Genomic DNA, 15905 nt, shown 5'->3' with positions numbered 1-15905 from the left:
CGTGACAAACCTCTTACCAGATCATATTCTCTGGTCAGTACGGCTTCTCAAGCTGCTTGAAAATGTACAGATGGCCATGCTAACGCATGAGGACAAACTACTGGAAACCCAGTTACGCCTTGCCGACCGGATGCTTGCGCCCGCCCAACATCACGCCTTGATAAGCACTTGCATCGGCTCCAGCACCGATGTCAACACCTGTTACATCTATAGCCAGCCTCTACACAGGCTGCATCCACAGATACCACTATGCAACACACAATGTGGCTAACCAAAAGTTGCCAAGCTGCTCCGATTTCAGTCAAACCCTTCTACGCCACATCAACAGCAGTCTCATGAGACTCAGCTGCGCCAGGGCACCAACAATCAGATACCATGACAGAAACAGGCGCTGTGTTTGTTGTGGAATGTAAATAACTACCCGCCGCATTCACACCTGGCCTTCGACAAATGCCTGTCTGTCACAACTCACTCAGCCAACATGCAGTGCCTGTGTGGAGACTACATACATTTGAACACGTGTTCCATCATTGATAGTCACACCATGCTCAATATTCAGGACTTCCCCCAGGAACTGGCTTATGCAACGATCTTTAGTGTGATCGACTGCAGAAGAGCTTATTTGCAGATTCCAATGGCCAAGGAGGACATCCTCCTGCAAAAAGGGGTTTTTGTGATTGATTCGATCATTTAATTTAGCTTGTTTTATTTTAAACTGCATTAACTGAATCTTTTCCATGTTTAATTTTAACCAGTTTAAATCATCAAATTAGGTACCTAATTTTTCTAACACAGTTTGAGGAATTTGGTCAATATTGTTACTTTCAATGATTACAGATATGTCATCCACAAGTAAAACAGAGTGACACTCAAATATTAAGTTGTAAATCATCTATATAAAACGGAAACGGACCTGAGACAGAATCTTATGGTACTCCTTGTTCTTCTCTTTGATGATATAACCACTCTTTGGAGTATTTGATTTCCTCTTTATGCCCTCCAGGCTAAAGAATGCAGCCCAGAGTTAAAATGAATCACTGACAGCTTTTTTTTTAACCACGCTCTTTTCCTTTTGTTACTTGGACAATGTAATTATCTTCTCACAAACAGCTCAAGATCATGAGAAACACATCCAAGCAGTAGTCAACAACTAGCAGAGCATGGTGTTGTGGTCAACGAGGACAAATGCCAACTCCAGTATAAATGTGTTACATTTGTCGGCTACGTCGTCAACGCTTTGGGCATCTGCCCCATCCCAAAAAACGTAGACCAAATCCTCAACCTACCACTCCTGATGGACTGTCAAGAGTTGCACCGTTTTTCAGGGGTAATTAATTTTTACCGCCAACACCTCTCCCACGCCACAGAAACATGTCTGCAGCTCACAAAGTCACTCCGCGGCAAGAACACATCAGGCACACATAAGCTCACTCGGACTCCTGATATACAAGCAGCTTTCGAGAACATCAAAACCGAGCTCGCTCGGATGACCACCCTGTCACAGCCATTGCCGGACACCCAGGTGGCCGATGACAGTGACTGGGCAATGAGGGCAGTGCTACAAAAGGAAGTACCAAGTGCAACCCAATCCTTATGGTTTCTCTCACAAAAACTAACCGACTCCCAGAAAATGTGGTCAACCTTCGACCATGAGCTTTTGGCAATACACGAAGCGGTTCAATACTCCCAAGAAGACATTGAGGGACCGGTTGCTAACTATCTACACAGACCATTGACCTCTGGCTGAAGCTATTAAAAACTCGCTAGCCAATACCGCCCCCCCCCCCCCCCCCCCCACCCTCGACAATTCCGACACCTGGACTTTATTTCACAATATATTACAGACATCCGCTATGTACAAGGAGCAGAAAACACGGTGGCTGACTACCTCTCATGACTCAACGTCACATCGGCACACCTTGTATTCAACCAACTGACACCAACCTTTGAAACCTGCTATTTGGACACACAACAGGCCTCCAGCTCCAGCAATGCACCATTGCAGGCACAACTAAACTAGTTTGGTGCAACGTATTCCATGGCAGGCAACGACCAGTCATCCCACAGAACTTCAGGAAAACAGCTTTCAACCTCCTCCACAACTTGTCTCACCCCGGAGTACACCTGACACTGAAACTTATACACGTATGTTTTGTTTGGACTAACATCAAAAGAGACTGCACTGTGTGGACAAGAGCCTGCATCCAATGGCAATGGGCCAAGACAGGACGTCATGCCAAACTGCCCTTTCGGAAATTCCCCACTGCGAAGGGCCTTTTCCAGCATGTCCACATAGAACTGGTGGGGCCACTCCCAGATTCAAACGTATACAAGAACATCCCATCAGCCACAGACAGGGCAACTCGATGGGTGGAGGCCATACCTCTGGCTGATATCTCAGCCAACACCATCGCTCAAGCTTCTATCACACTATGAATTGCACACTTTGGCTGCCCCGAGTCCCTGACAACTGGCCAGGGCCGTCAGATGTTTAGGACGGGTGGTAGGGACAGAGCATCGAGTGACATTATACTGAGTGCACTATCCGAAAATTACCTCGAGCAATTAAACAGAGAACCGACTCGTGGAGATAACATATTGGACCTACTGATAACAAACAGACCCGAACTTTTCGAATCTGTATGTACAGAACAGGGAATCAGTGATCATAAGGCCGTTGCAGCATCCCTGAATATGGAAGTTAATAGGAATATAAAAAAAGGGAGGAAGGTTTATCTGTTCAGCAAGAGTAATAGAAGGCAGATTTCAGACTACCTAACAGATCAAAACGAAAATTTCTGTTCCGACACTGACAATGTTGAGTGTTTATGGAAAAAGTTCAAGGCAATCGTAAAATGCGTTTTAGACAGGTACGTGCCGAGTAAAACTGTGAGGGACGGGAAAAACCCACCGTGGTACAACAACAAAGTTAGGAAACTACTGCGAAAGCAAAGAGAGCTCCACTCCAAGTTTAAACGCAGCCAAAACCTCTCAGACAAACAGAAGCTAAACGATGTCAAAGTTAGCGTAAGGAGGGCTATGCGTGAAGCGTTCATTGAATTCGAAAGTAAAATTCTATGTACCGACTTGACAGAAAATCCTAGGAAGTTCTGGTCTTACGTTAAATCAGTAAGTGGCTCGAAACAGCATATCCAGACACTACGGGATGATGATGGCATTGAAACAGAGGATGACACGCGTAAAGCTGAAATACTAAACACCTTTTTCCAAAGCTGTTTCACAGAGGAAGACCGCACTGCAGTTCCTTCTCTAAATCCTCGCACAAACGAAAAAATGGCTGACATCGAAATAAGTGTCCAAGGAATAGAAAAGCAACTGGAATCACTCAATAGAGGAAAGTCCACTGGACCTGACGGGATACCAATTCGATTCTACACAGAGTACGCGAAAGAACTTGCCCCCCTTCTAACAGCCGTGTACCGCAAGTCTCTAGAGGAACGGAGGGTTCCAAATGATTGGAAAAGAGCACAGATAGTCCCAGTCTTCAAGAAGGGTCGTCGAGCAGATGCGCAAAACTATAGACCTATATCTCTTACGTCGCTCTCTTGTAGAATTTTAGAACATGTTTTTTGCTCGCGTATCATGTCATTTCTGGAAACCCAGAATCTACTATGTAGGAATCAACATGGATTCCGGAAACAGCGATCGTGTGAGACCCAACTCGCCTTATTTGTTCATGAGACCCAGAAAATATTAGATACAGGCTCCCAGGTAGATGCTATTTTTCTTGACTTCCGGAAGGCGTTCGATACAGTTCCGCACTGTCGCCTGATAAACAAAGTAAGAGCCTACGGAATATCAGACCAGCTGTGTGGCTGGATTGAAGAGTTTTTAGCAAACAGAACACAGCATGTTGTTATCAATGGAGAGACGTCTACAGACGTTAAAGTAACCTCTGGCGTGCCACAGGGGAGTGTTATGGGACCATTGCTTTTCACAATATATATAAATGACCTAGTAGATAGTGTCGGAAGTTCCATGCGGCTTTTCGCGGATGATGCTGTAGTATACAGAGAAGTTGCTGCATTAGAAAATTGTAGCGAAATACAGGAAGATCTGCAGCGGATAGGCACTTGGTGCAGGGAGTGGCAACTGACCCTTAACATAGACAAATGTAATGTATTGCGAATACATAGAAAGAAGGATCCTTTATTGTATGATTATATGATAGCGGAACAAACACTGGTAGCAGTTACTTCTGTAAAATATCTGGGAGTATGCGTACGGAACGATTTGAAGTGGAATGATCATATAAAACTAATTGTTGGTAAGGCGGGTACCAGGTTGAGATTCATTGGGAGAGTGCTTAGAAAATGTAGTCCATCAACAAAGGAGGTGGCTTACAAAACACTCGTTCGACCTATACTTGAGTATTGCTCATCAGTGTGGGATCCGTACCAGGTCGGGTTGACGGAGGAGATAGAGAAGATCCAAAGAAGAGCGGCGCGTTTCGTCACTGGGTTATTTGGTAACCGTGATAGCGTTACGGAGATGTTTAATAAACTCAAGTGGCAGACTCTGCAAGAGAGGCGCTCTGCATCGCGGTGTAGCTTGCTCGCCAGGTTTCGAGAGGGTGCGTTTCTGGATGAGGTATCGAATATATTGCTTCCCCCTACTTATACTTCCCGAGGAGATCACGAATGTAAAATTAGAGAGATTAGAGCGCGCACGGAGGCTTTCAGACAGTCGTTCTTCCCGCGAACCATACGCGACTGGAACAGGAAAGGGAGGTAATGACAGTGGCACGTAAAGTGCCCTCCGCCACACACCGTTGGGTGGCTTGCGGAGTATCAATGTAGATGTAGATGTAGAGTCAGCCCTGTTCTCCGAGCTCTGCCGTCTGTGTGGGTGCCACCGGTTCCACACGACGGCCTACCATTCTCAGTCCAACGGACTTATGGAACAGTGGCACCACACCCTCAAGACAGCATTCGTATGACACATCAGGAGTGGACAGAGGTCCTCCCCTGGCTGCTGCTGGGCATATGAGCTGCCTACAAAGAAGATCTAGACACCTCATTGGCAGAGGGAACCGATCACCCGCCCAGCAGAGTTCATATCACAAGTTCTGCACTGAATCTTTATAAACTCCCGATCTTTCAAACTTATTTCTCTTCTCGCCAATATCGCGCTTAAGGCTATACCTCACTAGGTTATTAGTGTAGGTTATTATATATAGGGCAGACAGGAAGATCATTCGCGATCCGGTATAAAGGACATAAAGATGCGTTCAGGTTAGGAAATTATGACAAATCAGCTGTTGCGAACCACATATATGAAACAGGCCATCCCCTTAATAGCATAGAAGATAACGTGGAAATATTGCATGTAGAAAAGAAAGGGAGGAAACTTGATTTACTAGAGGAATTCGAGATAGCTATCCATGAAAAGAAACAAAGCAATATTCTAAATGCACAAGATAATTTTAAAGAAATGAGATTTTTTTAGCGGGTTTTTAGAGTTATTTTAGGGTAGGTATGCGACTTTAGGTTGGTAGCATGTCACTGACGGAGTTGCTAGAGGCTAACTATACAGACCAATGCAATAAGGAAATAAGGCGCCCAATAGCATAGCGTTACTGTCAAGCACACGGCTGTAACCACGCCACAACACCTAGGCACGTCAGTCCACAACAGCTCCCGAGCCGGCACAGTGCGACAGCATACTTGGTAGCTATGGGACGGCCATCGACTTGTGTCAACAACTTCAATGTAAGACGAGGGCCCACAATCCAATATACTTTTAATTCTGTTTTACTATATGGACTTCCCAACTGTTTGTGATGGTATTTTGTCTTTTTAGTCCGTTTAATTTCATGACATAGACTTTACAACCTGATGATGAGAGCCGTGTTGTTAAAATACGTGTATAAGAATCGCGGTTGAATGCTAACAGTGATAACCAGTATAACGACAACTGCTACCTCGACTCCATAATGGATTATATTAAAAAAAGCTCCCATTGCACCTTTGGGTTACAGTGGAGGCAAGAACAGAAGCATACAGATTAGAAACTGGAAATAACTGGATACCTGAAACATCCTGGCTGATTAAAACTGTGTGCCAAACTGAGACTCGAATTCGGGGCCTTTACCTTTCGCGGGCAAAAGCTCTACAAACTGAGCTACCAAAGCACAACCCACAACATGTCCTCACAGTTTTACTTCGACCAGTACCTCATCTCCGACCTCCTAAAGCGTCACAGCTCTTCTGCGAAACTTGCAGAACTAGCACTCCTGGAAGAAAGGATATTGCAAAGACATGGCTTAGTAACAGCCTAGTGGATGTTCCCAGAATATTCACTCTGCAGTGGAGTGTACGCTGATATGAAACTTCCTTGCAGATTAAAACTGTATGCCGGACTGAGACTCGAACTCGTGACCTTTGCCAGTTTGAAGCTCAGTCCAGCACACAGTTTTAATCTGCCAGCAAGTTTCATATTACTGCACACTCTGCTGCAGGGTGAAAATTTCACTCTGGATACCTGTAGAATATCTAGAATCTTACACCAACATAGTGAGTGTGGTAAATATAGGAATGGCCAGGTAAATTCCAGCTCACCATAAAATAGCTTTCAGCTGTGTCAATAAACCTTTCAGTGTAACAGTTGGAAGAAGGGAGCAGTGGAAGAATGAACCCTGACACTGTTCAGGAGACACGGTCTGGTTTACTGACATGTTGAAAATGTATGTATGTGCTGGGGCCAGCATATGCAGTACAGCCTGTTCAAGGCAGAAATATCTGCTAGCAGAGCTGCAAGGAGAGGAATTTTTGCAGCTGCTGCAGGGAGCATAGCATCTGCATTTTATTCAGACAGCCAAGCAGCTATGAAATCTCTATCATCCCCTGTAGCAGAATGCCATGATGCCATTGCAAGACTAGAAGGAAAGCAACAAGGTAAACCTGCTTGGAACCCCTGATCACTCAGGAATTAATGGCAATGAACAAGGTGATAAGCTAGCCAGGATGTGTGTGACAACTCCACCTATTGAATCAGAGCCTACCCTAACCATCACAAATGTGATGGTAAAATCAAAACTATGTAGATGAATCAGGAGGCAGCATGTAGATTATTGGGTTGAGACCCAAAACCAAAAATATAACAAGCTAATGATGCCAAAGCCATGTTTCAAGTGAAGTTCTGTAGTCCTGGACTTTAACAAGAAACAGATTAAACAAATAAGGACTAATGACTAGCCATGGGAACTTTAAATAACACTTACACACAATGTGCAAAGAGAAAGAAGCACTTTAAGTGCAGACTATGTGGTAAGGGGGATGTGAAGGCACTATACCTAATCTTCCCATGCAGTGTGTTTAAGCGTAAAAGACACAGAAAACTCAAGTCACTAAGTCGCAAAGAAATCATGCCTGATAAGGAATTAGTAAAGGGTCTCCTAGTACTCTTTAAGCCCACCAGTTGACTTTACTAGAATCACAGGAAGTAAAACCGCACAATAAACTGATTTGGGCATTACAACCACTAAAGTTTTGGTATCCTTGTGCAAATCAAATCAAACAAAATCAATTGTTTAAGGATTGACCTAGGAATGCCCAGGCTGCTTTGTAATTTCCACAAATAACATTTTTCCGTTCACCGACTGTGTCTTTCAGCAGTTCTGGCGGATAATTTCAATGATTGGTGGTTGTCTGTCCTATTCTTGGCATTATGAACACTGCAATTAACACTATGCCACATTATTATTCTTAATAATGCTTCCACTAGCACACACAGTAACAGTGAATATAAGAATATTTACAAGACATGTCTTTAGTGAGGTTAGCTGAACCACTGACCTGTTAACCCCAAAATGGGTGGTTCACATAATCCCATATGCACTAGTGAAATATGGTTTGCAACAGCATATCCTAAATCAGAAGGACATTTGTAAATGAAATAGGTAATGAAAGCTTTAGAAACATAGTGTTAATTCTTTAGAAACGTATTTTTAATTTACTATTCATCCAACTTGAGACAATGGTTCCATCCTAGAGCCAGGTGAGACTCCAAGCAAATTTGTATTTTATTCTTCTCTTAACACACATTTTACAGATCATACTCTACAGGAGAATTTTCAGCTTATGATATAAATAGTTTCATAATTTTCTAACATTAAGTCTGTCAGCACAGGTTTACGTCGAACATCATAACATTATTAAATTTCTTTTTTTTTCTCCTGATGTAGGCCTACCAATACTTAATATATAAATTTTCCAGTCAGTATTTTATACAGACAATATTATGTACAACACTATGATATAATATAGTTACAATGTTCAAACGATCATCTCATCATTCATAAATTCCTCAACACAGTAGTTGCATTTTCCCCACCAAGCACAGTTTTCGCTATCTCCATGCTCATTACATCTCTACCCTTGAGTTTACTGTACACTTTCATTCCAGTTTAGCTGACTGCCTGTTGATAGGGTTTTTAGTGGTGTGTCAAAGCATGGAATTTTGTATCTAGTGTTGGACATATTTCGAAATGGTTTTCTTCAGTTAGCTAACGATTACTGTGTAAAAAGATAAGGTTCGGATCTAAAAACTTGAATAGTGGGAGACAGGATGTTCTTGGATAAACAGCATATATTTTTCTAACAATTCTTTTTTTGATGTAGCACGACCTTGACACGTGGTTTGAATTCCCAAAACTAAACCATATCTAATTATGGATTCAAAGTACCTGTGGTACACCACTTTCCTGTTGTTTATGTCCATTACACTAGATAGCATGTCCTTTGCAACAGCAAGGCTGTTTAATTTAGCAGCTAAATAATCTATATCTGCTTGCCAACTTAGATTTTTGTCCAAGTTTAATTACAAGAACCTGATGGACTGAGCTGCTTCCATAACTTGATTTTTATGTATGACACTGATTTTTGGCTGTTTGGTTTCAAATTGAATAAACATGCCTAAGTTTACACGTTACCCAGTCCTGTTCAAGCACACTTATATGTTCAACATGTATGTATATTCTTTGAGCTATTTATTTTCACTGTTTAAAGATGACACTTCCTTATTTGTTGTTGTTGGGATGTTTAAGGGGGGACTAAACAGCGAAGGTCATCAGTCCCACTTCCTTATTTAAAGATGATCTCTGGATGAATAACTGACATCACAAACACAATTAATAGTCAATGACAAAGACAGAGTGAAAACAAAATGAACAAAAAATTTACTTCAAATCCTGTCAACAATGGTTAGTAACACAGCAGCGGCCTATTTTGGCTGTCAAAACAGCATGAGATGACTGGCTGTGAACTGAATTAAATTTTCGAAATGGTAAAATTTTCTTACTTGTTCATTTTTAATAGTGTGGTTGGGTTAACCCTCACAGCCAGTTAACCTCACTTTAACCAACTACATATACAAGACAGACTACAGCAACCTTCAGTCATTTGTATCATGTAATGTAAATCTGGATGAAGTTTGTACATATGTCAATTACTGGTATAAATGACACACACTGTCTGGGATATGAACTTTCCAAAAATATTTCATATAATATCAAACAACAATTGGCTACTGAAAAAACAAGCTGAACGGTGGGGGTCACGATTATAATGGTCACTGGGACCCCACAGTGTAGCAGTCCCACACACAATTTGAGTTATTCTCTACACCACTAATTTGCAATGTTACCTTAAACTGGAATGGGATGTGATCAATCCAATCAAGGTATACCTCAACTGCTATTTGATGTTGCAGGAATGTAACGTGAAATGTGTTTTATTCATCTCATAACGTACACAATTTCAGAACGTATGTCTAATGTACAGGATACATGGGAAACCAACCAAATATATGAGTGCAGCCCAATCATACAGTAATTTAAGCTAAAATCACTTTATTTAAAGATTTTACGTTAGTTCACATCCATCTTAGTCCGTTGCACACACAGAAACCTGATTATATATCAGTTTGTTTACAATGGGAACCTGCTGTGTGATATTACACTGGTAAGAGTAAAGTCTGAAACTTGCAAAACGCTGACTAAACAGCACAACATTCTCGGCATGTGTATAACAGTCATCTTAAACTACTGATTGAAAAGTAAAAAGTTACTTACGAATATTGTGGAGTGTCAGGCATTTCAACGTAGTTTTTCCTGAACACGAAGAGTTTGGGGTAACATTAAGACCGGGTTGAATGCAGTGCGGGCTTCCCTACACTGTTACCCTTGTTACCACGTCCTAAAGCAAATAGATCAGACATCAGTACTCACCGCATACCACGTATCGATGTTTCGGGCAACAAAAAATGCGCCAAACCATCCTCCAACATTAGGAAGAACGCACGCTCCTACGGCTGGCCACACGACGGGCATGTTTTCCTATAGTTTCAAGTGGAATTTCGAAGCACCTGTGTTGAAAAAAACCCACCGTTAAGGATACATTGGTTTGGGATAATTTACATCAACTACACAAAATACTCAAACATGTGAATAAACAAACAAAACACGGCTAATCTTGACCAATTGTTTTGACATTCCTCATACCCTTCAAATTTGCGCGGTGTATTCGACACACCCAACCACCACTACTTTCCACTTCACACCGTAAGCGCAAACTGCAAAGTATATCTCTGAACAAAGAGGGATATCAGTGACTACAACCAATCCCCACACAGCAAGTTTTGGTTAGAATCTCCCAGCTCATGGATGAACTCGTTACATAAGTGATACACCAGAAGATACAAAGTTATCGGCACCATACTCAGCGTATCGAAACGCCCGAATGGACCATATTTACGCGCACGTAGGAATATAAAAATTAATATTATTTACCGAGAAGAAAGTTGCAAAACATCTATTAAAAATACATCTACATAATTACTTGCAAACCACAATGAAGTGCTTGGCAGAGGGTTCATCCCATTGTACCAGCTATTAAGGCTTTTTTTCCTTTCGCATATCGAGCGCGGGAAGAATGACTGCTTAACAGCGTCTGTCCTCGCGATTTCTGTGGGAGTGTTACGTGCGAGGTTGTAGTACGTTTCTAGAGTCATCGTTTAAATCCAGTTTCTGGAACTTTGCAAGAAGGCTTTCTCGGGTTAGCTTACGTCCACCTTAAAAAGTCTGTCAGTTCAGTTCTTTTAACCTCTCTGTGACACTCTCCCACAGGGCAAACATACATTTGACCATTCATTCAGCCTTTTTCTGTATACGTTTAATATCCCCTATTAACTCTGTTTTGTATGAATCTCACACACTTGAGCAATATTCTAGAGTAGGTCGCACGAATGATTTGTAAGCAATCTCCTTTGAAGAGTCATTGCATTTCCCTAATATTCTACCAATAAACCTACATTCTACTACCTTCTTATTCGCAACTAACCCCAGCTTGGTACAGTGGTTCAAGACCAATAAGCTTATTACAAATTCTGAAAAAAAACTGACAGTTAACTTTCCCACCACACAAAACTTCCATCCTGCAAACACTGTTTTCACTGTTGAGGGGAGAAAGGTGTCTCAAATGCGAGTCATACAAATTTTTTTAGGCATACTTATTGAGGAAGATTTGAAGTGGGATATGCACCTAAACAATCTAAATAAAAAAAAAACTGAATACACATAAGCAAAGCAAGTAAAAACTTTTGAAAAAGAGGATTGTATCACACGGGAGCTATGTTACATAACCATATGCCTTCTAACTTGAAATGCTTACGAAATTAAATACGTTTAAGGTAAAGTTCAAACAGATCTTGCATGGCCACTGCTTCACATTGTCTCTGAATTTCTGGTGCGTTATTAAAAGTGAACCACATTTACCAAATATTGTTAATTATGTACTATGTCACTTCATGTTAGAATTTATTTCGTTGATCACTTAGTCTCTTTTAATAACTACTGTTATCAAAGGTAGGAGCAATGTAGTGTGTCAGTTTAAATTATTAAAATTCCAGAGCCGCCGCAAGATGCATGTAACTATTTCTTTATTATACGTGTTTCACTCGACCAGCACTACCATCTTAAAAAATTATATTGCGACTTGTGATGGCTCTGCAATTTTAATGTCTTTCAGTCGCTGTTCCTGTGCAGGCAAATGCATGTGCTCGTTGAATTTATACTATCATCCCAATGACTACCATTATCACAAATTAATTTTTACCCTTGCCCTATATCATATGTGCAAACAATACACTAAAAATGATCCTCGGACTAAGTAAATAAATATATTATCGTTCCATTTCATCTCCCTACAAAGTGTTACACCCAGGTATCTCTAGGGTTGACTGATCCCAACCATAACTGTGGTATTATAGGTTTAGGTTTACTACCTTTTTGCGTTTTGTGAAGTGCACAATTTTACATCTGGTTCTTTTGTTAACAATCAAATAAATAAAATCGCCGTCGCTAATTTTCTGAAGTTAATTCGTGTTAAATGCAGAAAAAACTCGGATTCGACTCTTCCTTTTTAGTGTGTAAGATATTTTGTTTATCAAGATCATCAGTTTTGCATAATTTTTGATAGCCGGTGGTACAAGAAAAGTGAACAGTGGATCTTCCAGGGGGGTTGTGGGGTGAGGAGAAGGTTCCAACGCAATGTTGAAATATATGCTCATGAGTTGCAGGAGGCACAAGGTCTCGTAAGTCTGAGAATGGAAGTAGATCAAACGTTAAGACTAGTGTCAAAGCTTACTTCCTTGAAGACCTGAGGGAGAAGAGACTGGTATTCCCAACTCATCTTCCTCAACAAACATTCGCAGTATCGAAACAGATCATTAAACAAACAGAGAAGTTCCATTACCCGATCAGAGACGATAACACCGCCATAGAAGATTAATTCAGTCAGAGTGCAAGTACTGAGAGAAGTGCAAATCACACAGAGAGATATTCCGATTCCTAAAAATGTGTCTACTACATATGATCAAAATAAAACTAACAGATATCAGGTTGACGCCGCTAGTCCTTTCTTGTGTTTGTCGAAGGAATCAATGGTAATGTTGGGAAATACCATCCCATGGCTTAGGGAAAATTATTATTCACCTCAGATGCCACATTTAAAAATATAATTGCAAATCTCAAAACTGCAGGGAAGAGTAGACTGTGCACTGATTTCACTACAAAGGCAGCTGCCAATAAATCTGTAGAAGGCAACCCTCTAGGTCAAAAGAAATGGTTTCTTGTATATCGACTCACAGAACTCACCTCCAGGAAGTTGTAAAAAATGTAGATGCTAATTTGTTAGAGGTGGAGCTGAAGGAAGCCAGTCTATAATCCCCTTGACTGATGTATGTAAAATGTGCAAAGGAATAATTCACTTGGGTACAGTAATAACCAACGTGCCTCAACAAACATCGTTATCACGTTCACGTCAAAGTTCTTACCAGAATATATTAAAATCTGTGGTATGCAATGTTCAGTTAGGTCTTATATTCCTCTAGTTATACAATGCTTCCATTGTCTAAGATACAGCCATTTATGTAATCAGTGCCAGACAGAGATACATTGTAATAAATGTGAAGGTAATCATGAGGAGTCAATGTGCTCAAGCCAAAGTACATGCTGTGAACATTGCAAAGGCAATCACAAGTCAAGAGACGAAACTTGCCCAATGTATCTAAAACAGCAAAACATTTAAAAAATTCTTCAGGTGTCCTCAAAATTTCTTTCAAAGAAACTGAAGAATATGTTAACTGCAGACCATATGCCTCATTGGCAGGAAACCAGGGTAAAAGTAACCTGGATTGGAAGAAGGAATTTCCTCTCCCTCAAAAGGCACAGCACAGATTCATAACAATCATCCACCACAAAAGACCTAAGCCTAAAGAAACCTTCAATGACTCCTACTCACCACTCCCCTCTTTGCCAATATAAGTTTACCTGGAATCCACATTGCAGAGTATCCTGACAATCAACATTATCACATTGGTACTCTCCAGATACCAGACACATGTGGACAATTTCTAGGAGGTGAGGACAAGAACTCTGCATTCATTGATGAGCTAGTATCTGGAATATTAAATTTAATAACTCAGTTAACATGTTCGAAAACAGACAATGTAGAGCAAGCAGAAATTTACAATATGTTCTCCTCGGTTTTATCCAAGAAATGAAACATGGTTCAGAACCAGAAAGAAACATCTTCTCACTTCCAAATGGCCAGTATATTTACAATGGAATCCTAGGTCAGCAGCTGCAAACAGGAAAATATTGAAAAAAGAACTAGTGAACAAAAAACATCTCCATTGTGACTCTACATGAAACATGGTTTGAGCAACAAATGTTCATTTCAAAAGATATAATTTAGTAAGGTCATACAGGCCAGACAATGAAGGAGGAGCGGTATTATTAATTAAGAACACCATTAATTACAACATTATATATTTAAACTATAACAATTTAACATTTCAGGTAGTAGCTGTAGAAATAGAAACACTGGATGGTAACTTCTGTATTGTGTCTGTATATAAAGCTCCCAGGACTATAGCCAGCAGCAATATCTGGCATCATCTGTTTGTTCAGCTTCATCCACCATTCACTATCTGTGGGGATTTTAACTCTTATCACAGTGGTTGAGAAAATGCTGTCAATGGTCCAGAAGGCTGTTGCCTCTTCACTGCAGCCATGGATCTAGATTTGATCATTTTCAATAATGGATCCCTCAACAATGTTACCTTCTCCTTATAGACAACCATCTTCAGTGGGCTTGAGCCTTATGTTGCCGGATTTCCACAAAATCTGTAAGTGGGAGGAGTTAAGATATTCTATGGGTTCAGACCATTACCTCATTAACCTTTTGTTGGGTGTGGTGTTTTTCGCAATGAGATCAGGCGTGGTGTATCAAATTCATCATGTCACTTATTCACGTGATTATTTATTAAATTTCATTAACAAAACACACAATAAATTAAAAATATCTTTCAAGAAAGACAAAGAAGACATAAGAGCACAACAGCAATAGAAATATTATTCATTCAGACTTCTTTTCGTTAGTGTTGGACTGTGGGCTCTGAGCATTATGTGACTTAACATCTATGGTCATCAGTCCCCTAGAACTTAGAACTACTTAAACCTAACTAACCTAAGGACATCACACAACACCCAGTCATCACGAGGGAAAGAAAATGTTGGACTGTGGTAACAAATGATAACATCACCGTTTTTCACTTGCTTCTTTATTTCATTTCACTAATTAAACTCATTATTAATGACAAATATGTTTACAGAAAGGCAAAGATGACGTTATAGCACAAAAACAATGGTAATATTACTTTTGGACTGCAGTAACATATGAGGAATTTTACCACACTCAAAACAAAAAGGTTCAATGTGCATCAAACAGATTGGCTCTCGACACATTTTGCAACAATATTTTGTCAGTCTCTTTTTTACTGTGCAGGTATTACTCCTTTTCCTCTTGCCTGCAGTTGTTTTTTCTCCTTTTGTTTTTTCATCTTTCGCATCATCTTCACATGTTCGCCTATAATTTTGTAGCCTCAGTTGAACTCCTGTGGTGTTCAAACTTCTTTGAAGCAAGTGAGGTAATACTAATACTTGAGATGGTTGTTTCAGGAGTCCTTTTCTTCTGATACAATTCTCATTGTTTCCTCAATAGATTACTTGTACATTGATTCCACTCATATTGATCACTTCAAAAAATATAGCCGTGGGCCAACAGCACACATTTCTTGCAACATTGTATGAAGAGGTCTACTTATCCATAATGTCGAGTCCAGCTTTGGTGCTATTATAAAATGTTAGAATCGGTGGCTTTAGTTTATCTTCAGTGTCAGCAACTACTGAATTATTGTCATGCAAACTTGATGCTAGGATCACACACTTCCCCTTTCTAGGAACATAGTAATCTAGAATACATCCTTTCTTGAAGCCAAAAAGTGAACTGTTGGCAGCCCTTCCTTTACTGGTAGCAAAACCT

General features: G+C 40.6%; 1 protein-coding gene across 1 annotated transcript in view; it reads right to left on the bottom strand.

Annotated features, from left to right (window-relative positions):
* The window catches only part of LOC124789388 (translocator protein-like), a 34752-nt gene extending 24069 nt beyond the window's left edge, over positions 1-10683 (bottom strand). Inside the window, exons 1-2 of the mRNA XM_047256719.1 lie at positions 10523-10683; positions 10250-10386 (exon numbers count right to left, since the gene is read on the bottom strand). Of these exons, the coding sequence (XP_047112675.1) occupies positions 10250-10351 (102 nt within the window). The 5' untranslated portion in view covers positions 10352-10386; positions 10523-10683. The remainder of the gene's footprint in view (positions 1-10249; positions 10387-10522) is intronic.
* Between the last annotated feature and the right edge of the window lie 5222 nt (positions 10684-15905).

This window comes from Schistocerca piceifrons, chromosome 3 (assembly GCF_021461385.2).
Source record: "Schistocerca piceifrons isolate TAMUIC-IGC-003096 chromosome 3, iqSchPice1.1, whole genome shotgun sequence".
NCBI lineage: Eukaryota > Metazoa > Arthropoda > Insecta > Orthoptera > Acrididae > Schistocerca > Schistocerca piceifrons.
Note: the sequence above shows the minus strand (reverse complement) of the source record. Positions and strands in the feature narration are given on the sequence as shown.